This window comes from Uranotaenia lowii, chromosome 3 (genome assembly GCF_029784155.1).
Source record: "Uranotaenia lowii strain MFRU-FL chromosome 3, ASM2978415v1, whole genome shotgun sequence".
Lineage (NCBI taxonomy): Eukaryota > Metazoa > Arthropoda > Insecta > Diptera > Culicidae > Uranotaenia > Uranotaenia lowii.
Genome location: NC_073693.1, coordinates 42,913,106 through 42,933,598, shown reverse-complemented (window position 1 = coordinate 42,933,598; position 20,493 = coordinate 42,913,106). Strand labels below are relative to the sequence as shown.

General features: G+C 31.7%; 1 protein-coding gene across 15 annotated transcripts in view; it reads right to left on the bottom strand.

Moving 5' to 3' along the window:
- Positions 1 to 22: 22 nt before the first annotated feature.
- LOC129756767 (supervillin) overlaps positions 23 to 20,493 on the bottom strand; it is a 1,054,002-nt gene continuing 1,033,531 nt past the window's right edge. For 13 of the 15 annotated variants that reach the window (XM_055753766.1, XM_055753763.1, XM_055753764.1 and 10 more), the window contains 2 exons: positions 15,266 to 17,778; positions 23 to 3,124 (listed from right to left, as the gene is read on the bottom strand). In XM_055753766.1, the coding sequence (XP_055609741.1) occupies positions 2,885 to 3,124; positions 15,266 to 17,778 (2,753 nt within the window). In that variant the 3' untranslated portion in view covers positions 23 to 2,884. The remainder of the gene's footprint in view (positions 3,125 to 15,265; positions 17,779 to 20,493) is intronic. The other 2 variants (XM_055753771.1, XM_055753772.1) reach the window with 1 other exon arrangement.

Here is a 20,493-nt window from a genome sequence, read left to right as displayed (position 1 = left end):
ATCGAAACAGAACTAGTCCACCTCATCGGTAAAAAATTTCCACGTTTTATTGTTTTTTTTTCTGTTGTTTTGCTTCGTTTTCCGGGAGGAACTTCCTCCGGATTTATTTTTCAAATTTTCCTTTCCCCTGCCAGTTATGTTCGGTTCGTTTTATTTTTTATTTTTTTGATGTATCAGTTGTTCGTCGATTCAAGCTTATTATCTCCACAACTACAAAAAACACACATGCATATTTTTGTGTGTGTGATTTGCCTATGTTAGTTTTCACAGTCTCCTTACGTTTTTTCCCCCGACCATCAAATCGTTTAGTTCAGTATATTATGGTTGTTTGCTTGTTTTATTACTTATACTGGTAGTAATGCTAATTATTCTCAGCTCGCATTTTCCACCACACGCTCTGACGTTTGGGTGACAATCCTTTTCTGTTGGTTTTTTCTGATTCGACGAATAAGCAAAATATATTTTATTTTATTTTTTTTTGTACAAGATAATAATTGGTTGGTTGCATGAATGTCGTCTGTTGTGTGATTAGCGTTTAAAGTTTTTTTTTTTTTAATATTTTCAATATTTTGTGTGTGTGTTTTTGTGATCATCTTTACTTATTACGGTTACGGTTAACTAATTGATGTGTTGATTGATGATGTAACTATTGACTAACAGTAATATTTTTTATTATTACTTATACGGGATTGCGATGGGTGTGTTTTTTTGTGTGAATCTGAATAATCGTATCATACGGTTGCGGTTTATGTTTTTTTTGGGTTTCGATTTTACAACACGAGTTTTCTGAATGGCAAAATGGCGGTTTTGGAGAACAACGACGTAAGGGCAAAAGCTTTAGAATATGTTTCACTTTTTTAGTTTCAGCGAGAACCGAAATGAAATGGTAGGACAGATTCCTATGCGTATCTTATTATACTGTATTTTCAGCAGTACAAAAATTGTATAAACCGTTCCTGCGTTTCACAAATGTCTAATGTTGGTTGGTTTGTGTCCTTCCGTTGTTCATTTTTTGCTTATACGACTAGTGTTCGTTAGTTTTCGGTTGTGTTTTCTAAAGTTTTTCTTTTCCCTTGGAACACAATTTTCAATGTTTCATTCTCCTTTTTGTCGACTTTCCCAAGCACAATGGCGAAAAATTGAGAAATCAAAAAACACTGTGACTAAATTGTGTTTTTTTGGCATTTCAATTTTTCCTTCCAGCTTGAAAATTCTTTAACGGTTCGCGGTTTTAAGTACGCGTTTTGCGTTTTCTTGCGATTTCATCGATGAGTTGGTTTGATTCTAATTTGAATATTAGGTATTATTTGCCTGCCACCTAAAGCTAGCTATTTTGTATCGTATTTTTTCACTTAAAGGTTTAGTTTAATAGGGGGCTTTGCATTTATACAAACTGGAATTACAAAAACAAAAACCTAGCACAACAAGCACGATCACTGATGACAAGAGAGAAGAGTTTTACATTCGATAATATTAATATTAATACTAAATATTACGTTTTAGAAATTACTGTTTACAAATTAAAATATACACAGCTTCTCAAAGGTTTTCAAAAGTTTGTGAATCACCTCCGAAGCTTGGCTTTTTTAAACTTAAATTCATAATAAAATCGTTTGAAAAAGTGATTGACTTAAGCGTGGCTGGAGTTTAAAAAAGAAAACAGGAATAAAAATACCGTTTCGATTAAAGATTTTAGGGAGCGTCTCCGAAAGCTACAATTCGACTGTATGGCGGCGGTTTTTTTTCTAGATTTGTTTTAAAGCTTATAGTATAGAAATCGGCAGTTCGGCTACCCAAAAGTGTAGCTGATGGATTACTAAAACGAGAACTAAGTTCTTTTTGTTATTTTACTTGTTTGAAAAAAAAAGTTTGAACGTTTTGAGTTTAATCTTCTCGAATATTTCTTTTTTTGGTTGTTAGTATCTATTCAAAATTTTGTTTAATCCGAGCTTAAGCTTCATCTGATTTTAGGAATCGATACAGATTGTTCACAACCTAACAGAATTGAGTTTGGTTCAAACTTGGCCTAAATTAACAAAAGTTTTGCTTTCATCTGTGATGTAGAATTGAACTTTTTGTAGGATTCTCAAAACGTTCTTAGTAATAATTTTTAAACGTAAGATTTTCAAAGGTATCGTAACGTTCTACAAGTAATTGAAATCTTTTGTTTGATAAAGCTTCAGCCTGTGCCAATTCTCAGCAATTCGAAAGCAATAGGAAATCTGAACCAAAAGATAGATTGGCTTATTATTGAAAATTTTATTTGCCTCGAACAATTTGTTGGTACGAATTATAATCGAAATAATCTCATCCCGAATCTCAGAGACAGTATAATTTACAATTATCCTGGACATGCCGAACATACAACAATTTTGATCCTCGAGGGCTTCTCTTCACAATAGTTTTTGCTAAAAACAATTGGTGTACAAAAACAAACAGATTTCAAAACCAGATTCCACCGACAAAATTTTGCTCCTAGCTTCGCTTATGTTTAGACATTTCTTGTGGTGGGTTTGCCTTCTCTAAACAGAATATTCATTTAACAAAAAAAAAAATAACTAAACGATAAAATCTTCTAGACGAGCATGAAATAAATTAAAAAATAAAGAAGAATGCCCACTTCTTCTAGGGTAATTTTGAGACTCGCCAAACTATTCAATACAATACTAAAAACAACATCCTAAATTAACAAATATTGCGAAAAAAAACTAACATAAAAAAGAAACCTATCAAAAAAGCTTCCAAGCTCCTCCAGGATCGATTCCTCCTAAGCAATCTTCCGGCAGCGCTCAATGTGTTTCAAAAATCATCAACAACACAATTCTTAAAAAATAAACACAGTAAGAGAAAATCTCCATTAAGAGCTCCATTAATCCACGAGGGGCTAGAACAGCCCGCGCTCCTTCTTCAGCTTGGTTTGCTTCCAGGCGGGCAGCTGGTCGTAGTCGGATTTTTCCATTCCCAGGCCTTCGGAGTAGTCTCCGGGGGCCAGGTACAGTTCCAGTCGGGTTGGATCGACGCCTTCCGGAAGTGGCCTTTCCAGGAGGACGGCCAGCGGGTACTCCCGGCGGGACAGGGCCTGCAGGGTGCTGGCGATCGGCTGCGGTGCCGACTTACGGCCATCCTGTTGCGACGAAGAGTTGCGAGAAGAGAAAAGGTAAATTAGAAAGAAGAGCTTTTTGGTGAGGTGGAAAATTTCCATTTTGTTTTTGGCGTTGTTGTCTAAAAATTTTACTCTCAAACAAATGCAGTCTAGATCTTTGCAGGAAAAGTAAAATTCAGAATAACAATCCATTAAAAAAGTTAGCACAACAATTATGTGAGAAAGAAAACTCCAACAGCATTTCGAGGATAGTCAAGTTCCGGGGGAAAAGGAGAAGAGCAACACAAGTTTTTAGTCAATCGTCTTTCGGGAAGAATTTCAGTCTAAAGATGTATTAAGGGAAAAGGGCGCCGAGCAAACGAAAAAAAGCATCATTGTTGCAACAACTTACACTGACCTTGTTTCGGCTTTTTTTCGGTCAATCCTCTTAATCATTAGTTTAATTGTCATGATTCGAAAGAGTCATTTCTACTAACTTCAGGTTAGTCTTTCCGTCAAAATCTTTTCATAAAAAGAAAAATTAAAAAATTTCAGCAACCCTTGAAGAAGGTAGGAAAAATTACCGAAACGTTGAAACGATAGAATATGATTTTTTTAAATCTTTAATTTTTTTAATTTTTTCATTTATAGGATATATTTTTATTGATTTTTATTTAAAACTTTATTCTTTTTTCCAATTTTTTTTTTATTATTTTATTTTTTATATTTTTTATTGTATTTTATTTATTTTTAATTTTTTTCTATTTTCATTTTTTAACATTTATTAATTTTTTTTTATTATATTTTTTTTTTCTATTTTGTCATTTGCGTTATTTTTGTCATTTATGTCATTTTTGTCATTTTTGTCATTTTTGTCATTTTTGTCATTTTTGTCATTTTTGTCATTTTTGTCATTTTTGTCATTTTTGTCATTTTTGTCATTTTTGTCATTTTTGTCATTTTTGTCATTTTTGTCATTTTTGTCATTTTTGTCATTTTCATAATTTTTATTAATTTTGTCAATTTTGTCATTTTTGTCATTTTTGTCATTTTTGTCATTTTTGTTATTTTTGTCATTTTTGTCATTTTTGTCATTTTTGTCATTTTTGTCATTTTTGTCATTTTTGTCATTTTTGTCATTTTTGTCATTTTTGTCATTTTTGTCATTTTTGTCATTTTTTGATTTTTTTTTGTAATCTTTTTCATTTTCGTTATATTAAATTACAAAAATGACAAAATTGACAAAAATGACAAAAATGACAAAAATGACAAAAATGACAAAAATGACAAAAATGACAAAAATGACAAAAATGACAAAAATGACAAAAATGACAAAAATGACAAAAATGACAAAAATGACAAAAATGACAAAAATGACAAAAATTACAAAAATTACAAAAATTACAAAAATTACAAAAATTACAAAAATGACAAAAATGACAAAAATGACAAAAATGACAAAAATGACAAAAATGACAAAAATGACAAAAATGACAAAAATGACAAAAATGACAAAAATGACAAAAATGACAAAAATGACAAAAATGACAAAAATGACAAAAATGACAAAAATGACAAAAATGACAAAAATGACAAAAATGGCGAAAAATGACAAAAATGACAAAAAATGACAAAAAATGACAAAAAATGACAAAAATGACAAAAATGACAAAAATGACAAAAATGACAAAAATGACAAAAATGACAAAAATGACAAAAATGACAAAAATGACAAAAATGACAAAAAATGACAAAAATGACAAAAATGACAAAAATGACAAAAATGACAAAAATGACAAAAATGACAAAAATAACAAAAATGACAAAAATGACAAAAATGACAAAAATGACAAAAATGACAAAAATGACAAAAATGACAAAAATGACAAAAATGACAAAAATGACAAAAATGACAAAAATGACAAAAATGACAAAAATGACAAAAATGACAAAAATGACAAAAATGACAAAAATGACAAAAATGACAAAAATGACAAAATTGACAAAAATGACAAAAATGACAAAAATGACAAAAATGACAAAACCGACAAAAATGACAAAAATGACAAAAGCGACAAAAATGACAGAAATGGGGATTTTTTTTTATTATCTGACGGGTTTGCGCCGGGGGTCTTCAGATTTTCCCCAAAATTGAAAATTTGGTTCATTTTTGCGACTTAAAAACACATGTATTTTTTCAGATTTCTAACATTTTTATTTTTTGAGTTAGCTTCGGTTAGATTTTTTTGTAAATAAAAAATAACCATTTTTCAAAGCAACATAACTCTGTTGTTTCTCAACGGAAATTATAAAATAGCACATCAAAATGCATTGAAATTTTATCAGCTTTCCAAATAGAATAGTTGAAAAAAGTAAAATAATGACCTTCAACATGAAAAGTTGTAAATAAACTTTAAATGGCGTTTAAAAGTACCGTCTGCACCACCGAATATTTTGCAAAAAATACCATTGTATAGCTCAATTCATGATGCAACTTTCATCTGAAGACACCAAAGTGGGCCATTAACACCTTGAAGAGTTATGAAAGAAATAATGACAATAAATCTCTTTTTTTGCTTCGAAAACAAACAATGGTCGAACAACTGCACTCACATATGGAGATAGCAAGAATAGACTGGCCCATAACCAAAAAAATCTTTATATTCCACGCGGCACCCCCTAGGTTGGTGCATTTAGGTGAAAAAATGACTTTCTGAAAGTTTCAGGTCATTTGGAAAAAGCACGAGCTGGCGCAAAGGAATTGAAATTTGTATGGAGATTTTCGGCAAAATGTATGAAAAATCGACATACTTTCACTCTTTGTGTTCTAAAATATGTTTCCAGTATGCTAGAAAGCTCAGAATTTCAGGAATTGTAGTTCAAACAATGGCAAACAAGTTTGTTGAACATTGTGACGCGATACGAGTTGACTGTGATGAGTTATCCGAAATTTAAGGTGTGATTTTTTTCGCATTTCATCGATATATCGTGAACGGTGTATAGGTGGATTATTAGTACTAACTTGATCGCATTGTCAGACAATGAGAATTACAGATGAAGAGTTTGTGTCTTCGGCAAAGTTGTAGGTTATTTTATAACAAATATCTTTGCAAAAAGTTGAAACAATGGTTTGAAAAACTATAAACTGCTGCATTGTGCGACGACGCGATCAAGTTAGTGCGATTATTAGCCCGTACACCGTTCAGGATATATCAATGAAATGCGAAAAAAATCACACATTCAGTTGCGGATAACTCATCACAGTCAACTCGTATCGCAACACAATCTTCTACAAACTTGTTTTTCATTGTTTGAACTACAATTCCTGAAATTCTGAGCTTTCTAGCATACTGGAAACATATTTTAGAACACAACGAGTGAAAGTATATCGATTTTTCATACATTTTGCCGAAAATCTCCATACAAATTTCAAGTCCTTTGCGCCAGCTCGTGCTTCTTCCAAATGATCTCAAACTTTCAGAAAGTCATTTTTTCACCTAAATGCACCAACCTAGGGGGTGCCGCGTTGAAGAAAATGTTGTAAAAATCATCCCATACAAAGTTGGGCCAGTCTAAGCAAGAACTTCTAACAACATGGAAACAAAAGAACTTATCAAAGTTGGTAAAAAACACTATTTTTTCGCCCTTTTCAGACTGCCCCTACCCCTGCCCCTTCCGTCATTCTAGGTCAACATAAGGCTTCAACATAAAAGATTAAAAAAAAAGAGGTTTTGTTCTAGAAATTTCGAAAAAAAAATATCAATTCGTGGATGTCCTATATGAAATATACCTGAATAACAGTCCCATATGTGAAATACCACGGATTTGGTTACTTTTCAATGTTTCTTTCGGCGAAATAGTCTTTGGTTTATTGCTTTGAATCATTTAAACATTTTTTTAACTCACTTGATGTCGAATGATGCACACTAGTTTTCGAAGGCAGGTCTGACTTTCTTAGGAATGACTTCCTGAGCGAAAAACTATCGGATGCAATCAAAAATCGTAAAAAGATTCAACTTACAATGTGGAATTCATGATTTTTTTTTTGCAAAAGTATGTTTCTTTTTCTGACAATTGGATTTAGAAGTTAAAAAATGATCAAATTTAAGTCTTAGAAATTAGCTTGGTGAGAAAAATATATTTTGTATGGTACTGTTATGCTAGTAGATTCGAAAAAGGTTTCAAATATGGTCGATTAACAGTCCCATAATGAATAAAAATGGTGCTCTCGACCTTACCAATAACCCAATTTCGAAAATTTCAGGCCTAACGATTTATTATGACAACCTAGAAACGATTTTCGTTTATGCTGAAAGTGATGGTCACAATTTAAAAATATATTCCAAAACAGAAAAAGCTGATTGTCTCGCTTCCTTATTTTTGTATATGGGACTGTTATGAAAGAAGGGGCGGTAGATTGTTGCAGCTTAACTGACTTCATGTTATATCCAAAAATCTAATAACGTATTCGTTTATACCCAGTTTTGCACCAGGTCACAACAAGTTATGCAAATTTTACTGTCATTTTTAGAAGTTTATGCGCTAAGTTTTGCATCCGTAATTCTCCAGATTCGATTTAAAATGGACGGTGGAACACTGAAGATTCGTGTGTGAGCGATCGAGGTAGCAAAACACTGACGACGAATTATGTTCGTTCTAGTATGGTAAACCTTAAAACTGGGCGAATGTAGAAAACGAATACGGTAAAAGTATCATATTTTCATCATTTCACAGCCTGGGCTGGCCATACTGAGCTCTTTGATTATTTCTACAACATTTGTGCCACTTTCTCATACTTTTTTGATCAATGGGAAAGGATTTTGGTGTCCAGTGCTTAGTTCTCGATATAAAAACTATGTAAAGCACGTCTATATTTCATTTTTTTAATCACATTTTTGTGATCCCAAACACAGGGACTGAACCTTCTGTTATTGGCATTGATTATGCTTCACAATGATCTTTGATCGAAAAGTTAATAAGTTATATAGCATATGACCAGGTTGTAAAAGCAATATCCCCATTATTAGTTATATCACTTAAACAATACGATACTCAGAATTTTGGTTAAAATTTAAAGTAAGTTTTGTTGCAAACACTCTACAAAGCACGAAAAAGTAGTGTTTTTTACCTGCTTTGGTAAGTTCTTTTGTTTCCATGTTGTTAGAAGTGCTTGCTATCTCCATATGTGAGTGCAGTTGTTCCACCATTGTTTGTTTTCGATGCAAAAAAGAGATTTATTGTCATTATTTCTTTCATAACTCTTCAAGGTGTTAATGGCCCACTTTGGTGTCTTCAGATGAAAGTTGCATCATGAATCGAGCTATACAATGGTATTTTTTGCAAAATATTCGGTGGTGCAGACGGTACTTTTAAACGCCATTTAAAGTTTATTTTCAACTTTTCATGTTGAAGGTCATTATTTTACTTTTTTCAACTATTCTATTTGGAAAGCTGATAAAATTTCAATGCATTTTGATGTGCTATTTTATAATTTCCGTTGAGAAACAACAGAGTTATGTTGCTTTGAAAAATGGTTATTTTTTATTTACAAAAAAATCTAACCGAAGCTAACTCAAAAAATAAAAATGTTAGAAATCTGAAAAAATACATGTGTTTTTAAGTCGCAAAAATTAACCAAATTTTCAATTTTGGGGAAAATCTGAAGACCCCCGGCGCAAATTGTCAGATAATAAAAAAAAATCCCCAAATGACAAAAATGACCAAAATAACGAAAATGAACAAAAGCTTCAAAAGTTACAAAAATGTCAAAAATAACAAAAATGACACAATTTTTGTCATTTTCGTAACTTGTGGAATTTCTTGTATTTTTGTCATTTGTCATTTTTGTCATTCTTTGCCATTTTTGTCATTTTTATCATTTTTTTTTGTCAGTTTTGTCATATTTTTTTATTTTTGTCATTTTTTGTTATTCATGTCATTTTGTCATTCTTGTCATTGTTGTCATTTTTGTAATTTTTGTAATTTTTGTAATTTTTGTATTTTTTGTTATTTTTGTTATTTTTGTAATTTTTGTAATTTTTGTAATTTTTGTAATTTTTGTAATTTTTGTAATTTTTGTAATTTTTGTAATTTTTGTAATTTTTGTAATTTTTTGTCATTTTTGTCATTTTTGTCATTTTTGACATTTTTGTCATTTTTGTCATTTTTGTCATTTTTGTAATTTAATATAACGAAAATGAAAAAGATTTAAAAAAAAATGAAAAAATGACAAAAATGACAGAAATGACAAAAATTACAAAAATTACAAAAATGACAAAAATGACAAAAATGACAAAAATGACAAAAATGACAAAAATGACAAAAATGACAAAAATGACAAAAATGACAAAAATGACAAAAATGACAAAAATGACAAAAATGACAAAAATGACAAAAATGACAAAAATGACAAAAATGACAAAAATGACAAAAATGACAAAAATGACAAAAATGACAAAAATGACAAAAATGACAAAAATGACAAAAATGACAAAAATGACAAAAATGACAAAAATGACAAAAATGACAAAAATGACAAAAATGACAAAAATGACAAAAATGACAAAAATGACAAAAATGACAAAAATGACAAAAATGACAAAAATGACAAAAATGACAAAAATGACAAAAATGACAAAAATGACAAAAATGACAAAAATGACAAAAATGACAAAAATGACAAAAATGACAAAAATGACAAAAATGACAGAAATGACAAATATACAAAAATGACAAAAAATTACAAAAATGACAAAAATGACAAAAATGACAAAAATGACAAAAATGACAAAAATGACAAAAATGACAAAAATGACAAAAATGACAAAAATGACAAAAATGACAAAAATGACAAAAATGACAAAAATGACAAAAATGACAAAAATGACAAAAATGACAAAAATGACAAAAATGACAAAAATGACAAAAATGACAAAAATGACAAAAATGACAAAAATGACAAAAATGACAAAAATGACAAAAATGACAAAAATGACAAAAATGACAAAAATGACAAAAATGACAAAAATGACAAAAATGACAAAAATGACAAAAATGACAAAAATGACAAAAATCACAAAAATGACAAAAATGACAAAAATGACAAAAATGACAAAAATGACAAAAATGACAAAAATGACAAAAATGACAAAAATGACAAAAATGACAAAAATGACAAAAATGACAAAAATGACAAAAATGACAAAAATGACAAAAATGACAAAAATGACAAAAATGACAAAAATGACCAAAATGACAAAAATGACAAAAATGACAAAGGCGACAAAAATGACAAAAGCGACAAAAATGACAGAAATGACAGAAATGACAGAAATGACAAAAATGACGAAAATGAACAAAAGCTTCAAAAGTTACAAAAATGTCAAAAATAACAAAAATGACACAATTTTTGTCATTTTCGTAACTTGTGGAATTTCTTGTATTTTTGTCATTTGTCATTTTTGTCATTCTTTGCCATTTTTGTCATTTTTATCATTTTTTTTGTCAGTTTTGTCATTTTTTTTTTATTTTTGTCATTTTTTGTTATTCATGTCATTTTGTCATTCTTGTCATTGTTGTCATTTTTGTAATTTTTGTAATTTTTGTAATTTTTGTAATTTTTGTAATTTTTGTATTTTTTGTAATTTTTGTAATGTTTGTAATTTTTTGTCATTTTTGTCATTTTTGTCATTTTTGTCATTTTTGTCATTTTTGTCATTTTTGTCATTTTTGTCATTTTTGTCATTTTTGTCATTTTTGTCATTTTTGTCATTTTTGTCATTTTTGTCATTTTTGTCATTTTTGTCATTTTTGTCATTTTTGTCATTTTTGTCATTTTTGTCATTTTTGTCATTTTTGTCATTTTTGTCATTTTTGTCATTTTTGTCATTTTTGTCATTTTTGTCATTTTTCTCATTTTTCTCATTTATGTCATTTTTGTCATTTTTGTCATTTTTGTCATTTTTGTCATTTTTGTCATTTTTGTCATTTTTGTCATTTTTGTCATTTTTGTCATTTTTGTCATTTTTGTCATTTTTGTCATTTTTGTCATTTTTGTCATTTTTGTCATTTTTATCATTTTTGTCATTATTGTGATTTTTGTCATTTTTGTCATTTTTGTCAGTTTTGTCTTGAATGACAAAAATTAAAAAAAATTTACGAAAATGACAAAAATTAAAAAAATTAACAAAAAAAAATGACAAAAATGTCACAAAAATGTTAAAAATCACAAAAATGCCAAAAATACAAATATCACAAAAATTACAAAAATGACAAAAATGATAAAAATGACAAAAATGACAAAAATGACAAAAATGATTAAAATGACAAAAATGACAAAAATCACAAAAATCACAAAAACGACAAAAATTACAAAAATCACAAAAATGACAAGAATGACAAAAATGACAAAAATGACAAAAATGACAAAAATGACAAAAATGACAAAAATGACAAAAATGACAAAAATGACAGAAATGACAAAAATGACAAAAATGACAAAAATGACAAAAATGACAAAAATGACAAAAATGACAAAAATGACAAAAATGACAAAAATGACAAAAATGACAAAAATGACAAAAATGACAAAAATTTTGGTAATTTTGGTAATTTTTGGATTTATCGTAATTTTTGTTAATTTTTGTAATTTTTGAAATTTTTGTAATTTTTGTCATTTTTCTAATATTTTGTAATTTTTGTAATTTTGGTAATTTTTGTAATTTTCGTATTTTTTGTAATTTTTGTAATTTTTGTAATTTTTGTAATTTTTGTAATTTTTGTCATTTTTGTAATTTTTGTAATTTTTGTAATTTTTGTAATGTTTGTAATTTTTGTAATTTTTGTAATTTTTGTAATTTTTGTAATTTTTGTAATTTTTGTAATTTTTGTAATTTTTGTAATTTTTGTAATTTTTGTAATTTTTGTAATTTTTGTAATTTTTGTAATTTTTGTAATTTTTGTAATTTTTGTAATTTTTGTAATTTTTGTAATTTTTGTAATTTTTGTAATTTTTGTAATTTTTGTAATTTTTGTAATTTTTGTAATTTTTGTAATTTTTGTAATTTTTGTAATTTTTGTAATTTTTGTAATTTTTGTAATTTTTGTAATTTTTGTAATTTTTGTAATTTTTTAATTTTTGTAATTTTTGTAATTTTTGTAATTTTTGTAATTTTTGTAATTTTTGTAATTTTTGTAATTTTTGTAATTTTTGTAATTTTTGTAATTTTTGTAATTTTTGTAATTTTTGTAATTTTTGTAATTTTTGTAATTTTTGTAATTTTTGTAATTTTTTTAATTTTTGTAATTTTTGTAATTTTTGTAATTTTTGTAATTTTTGTAATTTTTGTAATTTTTGTCAAATTTGTCATTTTTGTCATTTCTGTCATTTTAGTAATTTTTTTTGTCATTATGTAGTTTTTGTGATTTTTTTAAAATTTCTGTCATTTTTGTCTTTTTTGTAATTTTCGAAATTTATGCCATTTTTGTCATTTTCGAAATTTTTGTCATTTTTGTCAATTTTGTCAATTTTGTCATTTTTTTCAATTTTGACATTTTTGTCATTCTTGTCATTTTTGTCATTTTTGTCATTTTTGTTATTTTTGTCATTATTGTCATTTTGTCATTTTTGTCATTTTTGTCATTTTTGTCATTTTTGTCATTTTTGTCATTTTTGTCATTTTTGTCATTTTTGTCATTTTTGTCATTTTTGTCATTTTTGTCATTTTTGTCATTTTCGTAATTTTTGTCATTTTTGTCTTTTTTGTCATTTTTGTCATTTTTGTCATTTTTGTAATCTTTGTCATTTTTGTCATTTTTGTCATTTTTGTCATTTTTGTCATTTTTGTCATTTTTGTCATTTTTGTCATTTTTGTCATTTTTGTCATTTTTGTCATTTTTGTCATTTTTGTCATTTTTGACATTTTTGTCATTTTTGTCATTTTTGTCATTTTTGTCATTTTTGTCATTTTTGTCATTTTTGTCATTTTTGTCATTTTTGTCATTTTTGTCATTTTTGTCATTTTTGTCATTTTTGTCATTTTTGTCATTTTTGTCATTTTTGTCATTTTTGTCATTTTTGTCATTTTTGTCATTTTTGTCATTTTTGTCATTTTTGTCATTTTTGTCATTTTTGTCATTTTTGTCATTTTTGTCATTTTTGTCATTTTTGTCATTTTTGTCATTTTTGTCATTTTTGTCATTTTTGTCATTTTTGTCATTTTTGTCATTTTTGTCATTTTTGTCATTTTTGTCATTTTTGTCATTTTTGTCATTTTTGTCATTTTTGTCATTTTTGTCATTTTTGTCATTTTTGTCATTTTTGTCATTTTTGTCATTTTTGTCATTTTTGTCATTTTTGTCATTTCTGTCATTTTTTGTCATTTCTGTCATTTTTGTCATTTTTGTCATTTTTGTCATTTTTTGTCATTTTTGTCATTTTTGTCATTTTTGTCATTTTTGTCATTTTTGTCATTTTTGTCATTTTTGTCATTTTTGTCATTTTTGTCATTTTTGTCATTTTTGTCATTCTTGTCATTTTTGTGATTTTTGTAATTTTTGTCGTTTTTGTGATTTTTGTGATTTTTGTCATTTTTGTCATTTTAATCATTTTTGTCATTTTTGTCATTTTTGTCATTTTTATCATTTTTGTCATTTTTGTCTTTTTTGTCACAAACCACAAAAATGATGAAAATAAAAAGAAATGACAAAAATAACTAAATTGACAAAACTGACAAAAATGACAAAAATGACAAAAATGACAAAAATGACAAAAATGACAAAAATGACAAAAATGACAAAAATGACAAAAATGACAAAAATGACAAAAATGACAAAAATGACAAAAATGACAAAAATGACAAAAATGACAAAAATGACAAAAATGACAAAAATGACAAAAATGACAAAAATGACAAAAATGACAAAAATGACAAAAATGACAAAAATGACAAAAATGACAAAAATGACAAAAATGACAAAAATGACAAAAATGACAAAAATGACACAAATGCCAAAAATGACAAAAATGACAAAAATGACAAAAATGACAAAATGACACAAATCATTTGTGTATTTTTTTTCATGTCTATTACTTTTGAAATTTTTGTATTTTTGTTTCAATGACAAAATTTTTGTCATGTTTGCCTTTTTGCCATAACCATCATTTTTGTTTTTTCCTGAAATATTTAAAATTTTGGTCGTGTTTTTGTAATTTTCGGCATTTTTGTCATTTTTGTCATCCAAGGGATATTTGTTATTTTTGATTTTTGTTTTGTCATTTTAGTGATTTTTGTGAATTTTTCAATTTTCTTTCGTTTTTATTACTTTAGTCATTTTTGTGACTTTTGCAAATTTCGTATTTATGTTCATTTTAGTGATTATTGTTATTTTTGTCATTTGAGTCATTTTTGTTATTTTTTTCTCATTTCTTTCACTTTTCACATTTTTGTATTCTTTAAAAGTTTTTGTCATTTTTTTTATTTTTTTTCTTCATTTGTGTCATTTTTGTCAGTTTTGATAGGTTCGTAATTTTTTATGTTTTTAAATTTTTGATCATTTAGTATTTTTGTGATTATGTTCATTTTAATCATTTTTCGTTTTTTTTTTAATTTTGTCTCTTTTGTAACTTTTTTTTGTTTTTGGATTTTTACCAATTAAATAAATTAGGTCAATCGTCATTGACTATTATCTTATGTCTATTTTGCTAATGTTTATCTGTTTTGCCATTTTTTTAAAACTTCCGATAGTTTTGTCTTAATATTAAGTTTCAATTTCTCTGATTTTAGGTTATTTTTGTTATTGAAAATTATTTTTTATCTTTTTTATCAATCTAGTGATTGTCAATTTTGAAGGTTTAAACTTTTTTTTATCATTTTGAACTTTTTTATATTTGAAAAAGTTTTAAACATGTTGCGTAAAACAAAAATTACATAAGATGTAAATGTTCCTTATTTCTTCCAAAATTTAGATAATGTTTCCTTTAAAAAAAAATCTACAGAATTTAAAATTATAAGAACTCTTTAAATTTCCTTAGTATAGAAACAGGGATTAAACATTATCCCTCTGAAAGTCAATAGCAGCTCATGTCGAGGTCCAGTTTTCTCACATTTTAAAGTCATCGAAAAAAATTCATTGCAATATTTCATCTGCTGTCCTGTTGATAAAGTAGAAAAAACAATACTTTACCTGCACATTAATTTCGGCAACGTCGTCCCGCTGTTCCCAGTCCGGAAACATGGCGATAAACTCCAGCGGTTCCAATCCGGCCCAAACCACAAACCCATTGACGGCGGCGGTGGAACATTGGCCAGTTTTGCTTTCCACGGATTCGTTCTCCTCCGTTTTTGTTTTATTGTTATCACAGTTCTTGTCGTTTTTGCTGGCCCTGGTTAGGGACAGATCGACTTCGTCTTCCTCGGAGGTGGTTCCGAGGGTTGTTCCATTGCCATTCTCATCCGGAACAGAATCCGACTCGTTTCCGTTACTGACCTTGGTTGTTGGTTTGGTAATTTTGGCAAGTTTGGTTACCGGTTTGGTGGAGCTGTTTTTGGCATTCCAATAGGCAACGGCCGTTTCCATTGCGACGCGGCGTTCCATTTGCCAACGGTTTTCGCCAGATCGGTTGCTGTCGAAGCTGCTGGGATTGTCGCTTTCGCTGTTGCTTCCGCTATCGCTTGCGGCTCCGTCTTCCGTGGGCCACCAGCCTTGCCAGAGCCAAAGGACGTGACCGTTGTCGATCATGAAGATCGTGGGTTGCCGCACGGAGTAGAGATCTTCCTGCCGGAAGGGATAGGGGGAGGGTTGATTTTGGCAGCGAAGGTTGTAATGGAGTTCGGTGGCCTCGAAGTTGCCGTTGTTAATACTGGTCAGGTGGAACATCCGGGGTGTGAAGTTGAAATCTTGTTGGGAACCTAGGAGAGAGTGATATTGGTGGCGATTTTCGCTACCATCTATGGCTTCGAAGAATTCGTGGGATTCTTTGCCCTCTTCGAGGGTGGCCGAGCTGATCTCGGAGAGACTTTCGTCGAAGAGTTCGCTGTAACGGTTTTGGATGATGGCGTTCAGGACGTGTTGGCCGACCTCGCGGGTGTGGGGTAGGGATTTGCAACCGTTCCATAGGATTGCGCGGCCTTTTTCGCCGTGGATCAGGACCATGGATGTTCGAGAGCGTAGTTGTTTGGCATTTGGGGTAACCTCGTTGCAAACCGTTTCTTCCGGGCAGTTGCCGGTGATGATGTAGAGACGCCACTGGTTACGCGGGGCTTTTTTGCTCTTGTGGATGAACATGATCTTAAACAGACGAATGAAAGCACTCGATTCCTGACCCTGGGACACCCGGACTTGGGCGCCTTTTTCTTTGTCCAGTTCGACGGTCAACAGGGCAGCGGCACCTTTCTCATTGGCCGGGGCGTCCTTTCCGTGCCAGCAGAAGTACGCACAACGATCTCTTCCAACGACCGTAGACCGGTTCGAGACCTTTCCACTGAGTTCCCTGACCGTTACACTCACCTGATACATCCAGCGAACCGTGTAGCTCTCGTCGGAGTAGAAGTGTCCACAGGATGGACCCTGGATTTCCTTGTACTCGTACTCATCGATCTCCCACTGGGTAACCGAAATTGTGAGCACATCAAAATGCCTCATGGTATCCGTATCGTAGTAGAAATTGCCCCGACCAAGGCTGGAGTTCTCAAGCACCAAATTGGGTTCCGAGTAGGGTTCTCCCTTGAACAAACATTCCCCATCAACGGGTTTAATTTCGAGAATTGGGCTATCCCCAAGCTGGTAACCATCGTCCTTTAACTGCACCGTAATATCCGGCCAGTCGAGGAACTTCTGTCGGAACAAGATCGTCTCCATGTGTTGCGTAACCTTAGCGATCAAGCACCAATCCGGACGAACGACTCCCGCCTTCGGAACCCTCCGGCTGTCCCGCTGCCTGTCTCCGGACAACTCGCAGAAGTTGATCGGATTCAGTTGGCACGTTTCATAGCTATAGTCCTGCGCAAACAATTCCTGGGCCAGCTTGATCGCAGCCCGTTTTCCCTCATTCGAAGCGCTCTTGCCATTCCACACATAAACCTCGCTTCCAAAATCAAACACCAAAATCTTCTTCGAGTCTAGCATGGCAATTTTCGGAGCCGCTCCCCAATACTCCTCAACCGGGACTAACGAATCGTCCTCGAACTCCCAAACCCTGGTCGTCTCAATCAGGCAACTCTCGATCAGTTCATCTTCATCCGAGTGTCCGGCATCACAAACCTCCATCGAATCCTCCTGGCCACGACCTAACAACTTCCAGAACTCCCTCAGCTGCCTCTCATTACAGAACTTCCCATCGTTGATCGTCACCGCACTAGCCGCTCCACACCCTAAATCCTTATCTCGCACAATGACGTCGCAGATCTCCTTAGCCCTCGATCTCTCAATAACATTCGAGTACTGACCCAAAAAGGCAAACGTCTTCTCCGGCGTTACCAGCACGAAACAATCGCCCTTATTCACCGATCGAGCCACCGGTTCCACCAACCTGGTCTGCACATGCCTCCGACCCTTGATCTGCATCAACATCAGCGGCTTGAATGGCACAAAGCTCTGGTTCAGCGGCAAACTGCTCGACTTCAACGCCACCGACTTGAAATCCTCTACCGAGGCCAATCCGGCCAGGGCTTCGATGGCTAGGTTGCTCGTTTTGGCGACTACACGGGCACGCACGCACACACAGAAACACGTGGTGGTTGTTGTGTTGGTTGGGTTCAGGGGGAACACAGATATTTAGAGTGCGGGGTAGCGAGAAAGAGAAGGAGAGAAAAAAAAAGAACAAAACACACGACCGCCCCCCCCTTCGAAAGGGGGGCGGTGCCGGTTTCGGGAGGAGAAAAAACGAGGGGCGTTAGCGTTTGTTGCAGTTAGATATTCAGATTGACATTGATTCGAGGCGAGGGGTGCTATGCTAGGCGGAAGGGAAGGGGAAGATCGACATGAAACGATTACGAGATGAGAACATGAGATGCTGTTGTTAGTAATCGAGGTGATCTAGAGGCTGGCTTTGTCGAAGCTGCTTGTCGTTGGGGGAACATGTTGAGATAAATATTTTCCCAAATAAAATAGAGATATTCGCTCAAAATTGCAAGTTTTGAGTTTGAATTGTAATTTCCGCTTTATTCAAAGTTAAAATATCAAAGGTATTAGGTTAAGAGTTCCGCTTTCCGTGATCAGAGTTCTGAGATCTTGCGATCAACTCGCTGAACTCGATTAGAATTGAAAAATAAAAAAAAACTGATGTCAGTTGATGAATTTCTGCAGAGATCAGAGTTCAAACGCCTGAGTCTCGGGACCAAAGATCAAAAAGTAGAGTTTAGAGTTCAAAAGTTTAGGTTTGAGAAACCGGAGTTCGGCTATATATTAGAGTCATATTCATAGTTTTGAGAAAGCTCATGAGTTCAGTGTTCGAAAACGGCTCACAGTTAAAACCCAGCAAACATAAAATCGCATTAGAAATGAAAATCGCGAACAATGTTAATGCTAATCACAATTCCTACCAAATAGGCTAACGATCGTCAAAATCGTTACTTAAAGTCGGTATAAATCGGATATGATAAAAAGTCCGTCATGTTTGCAAATTTGTTCTCCCGCGCGGGATTCAAGTGGGGGAGCAAAATTGGCGATCTCTCGCATACTTTCAGGATGTACGAATAAGGTGTTGAATATCGTAGAATTTGTATAATTTTTCGGAGTTCATTTTTCGGACTTAAGAACCAAAGACAGCCAAAAGATCCAATATTAGAGTAGAGTTTTGAATCAAGAAACCATAGTTTAGAATTTCGAGGTTTGACTTCAAAGTGTATTGAAAGTAATCAAAGCAGAGTTAAACCCATCCATTTAAAACTCAAAATTAAAAGTTGAATTATGGTTCAAAGTTGAAAACTCAAAGTCTTTTCGAATACTAGAGATCAGAGTTCTAAATTCTGCGGCAAAATTTCGGAGGACACAGTTCAGATTTGTGAGATTCAGGTTAAGCATTCGGAATTCAATCTTCAAAGTTCGGAGAAATGTGAAGCAGAGTAAAGCGTTCGAAGCTCAAAAATCGAAATTTAGATGTTGAATTTCGGGATCCAGATTCCATCAAAAGTTCATCAGTTTTCCCGTATGTTTGGATAACGTGCCGCTATTAAGCCTACCCCCATTCTGATACCTGATACCTGAATATTTTAAACTAAGCATTCAGAGTTCGAAGTCTATAGTGTGGGGTCCAAAGTTCCGAAATAAGAGTTCAAAAAAAGTTCCCTTGACTCAATCAAGGGATCAGAGTTCAAACCTAATAGTGCAAAGTTCTGTTTTGAGGACAAAGTTAAAAGAAAGTTTAGGATTCGGAGAAAGCAGTTCTAATTTCAAAATATGGAGATCAGGGTTCAAAGTTTGCGATTCGCACTTGAAAGTTACGGATCACAGTTCAAATTCTATGTTGCTGATTTATGATTAAAGATTTACAGAGTTTAACGTAAGAGTTAAAAGTTGCGGCCGAAACTTCAATTACTTTGATTCAGAATGTCAAGTTAAAAGTTTTTTGGTTCTGAGAACAAAATTGAGATATCAGAGTTCTTAATTCACATACCTTGTTTCAACTTAATTCAGTATTCTAAAATCTGAGGTCAGAGAACAGAACGCAAGTTCTTAAGTTTTGAACGAGTCCTGAGAACTGTATTTTAGGTTTCAGAGTTCATCACTCAGAATCCAGGGTTCATAGTTTAAAAATCAAGCTCAGAATTCAAATCTCAGAGTTCAGCATTCAAAGTCCTGATAACTGCATTTTAAATTTCAGAGTTTATCACCCAGAATTAAGAGTTCATAGTTAAGAGATCAGGGCTCAGAATGTAGAGTCATGACAACTGTATTTAAAGTTTCAGAATTCATCACCTAGAATCCAAAGTTCATAGTTTAAAGATCAAACTCAGAATTCAAATCTCAGAGTTCAGCATTCTAAGTCCTGATAACTGCATTTTAAGTTTCAGAGTTCATCGCCCAGAATTAAGTCAGAATTCAAATGTCAGAGTTCAGCGTTCAAAGTCCTGATAACTGCATAGAGTTCATCACCCAGAATTAAGAGTTCATAGTTCAGAGATCAGAGTTCAGAGTTCAACGTTCAAAATAAAGAATGCAGAGTCCTGAGAACTGCATTTTAAGTTTCAGAAATCATCACTCAGAATCCAGAGTTCATAGCTCAAAGAACAGAGCTTCAGAGTTCATCACTAAGAATCCAGTGTTCATATTTCAAAGATCAGAGCTCAGAATTCAAATTTCAGAGTTTAGCGTTCAAAGTCCTGATAACTGCATTTCAAGTTTCAGCGTTCATCATCCAGAATCCAGAGTTCATAGTTCAAAGAACAGAGCTTCAGAGTTCATCACTCAGAATC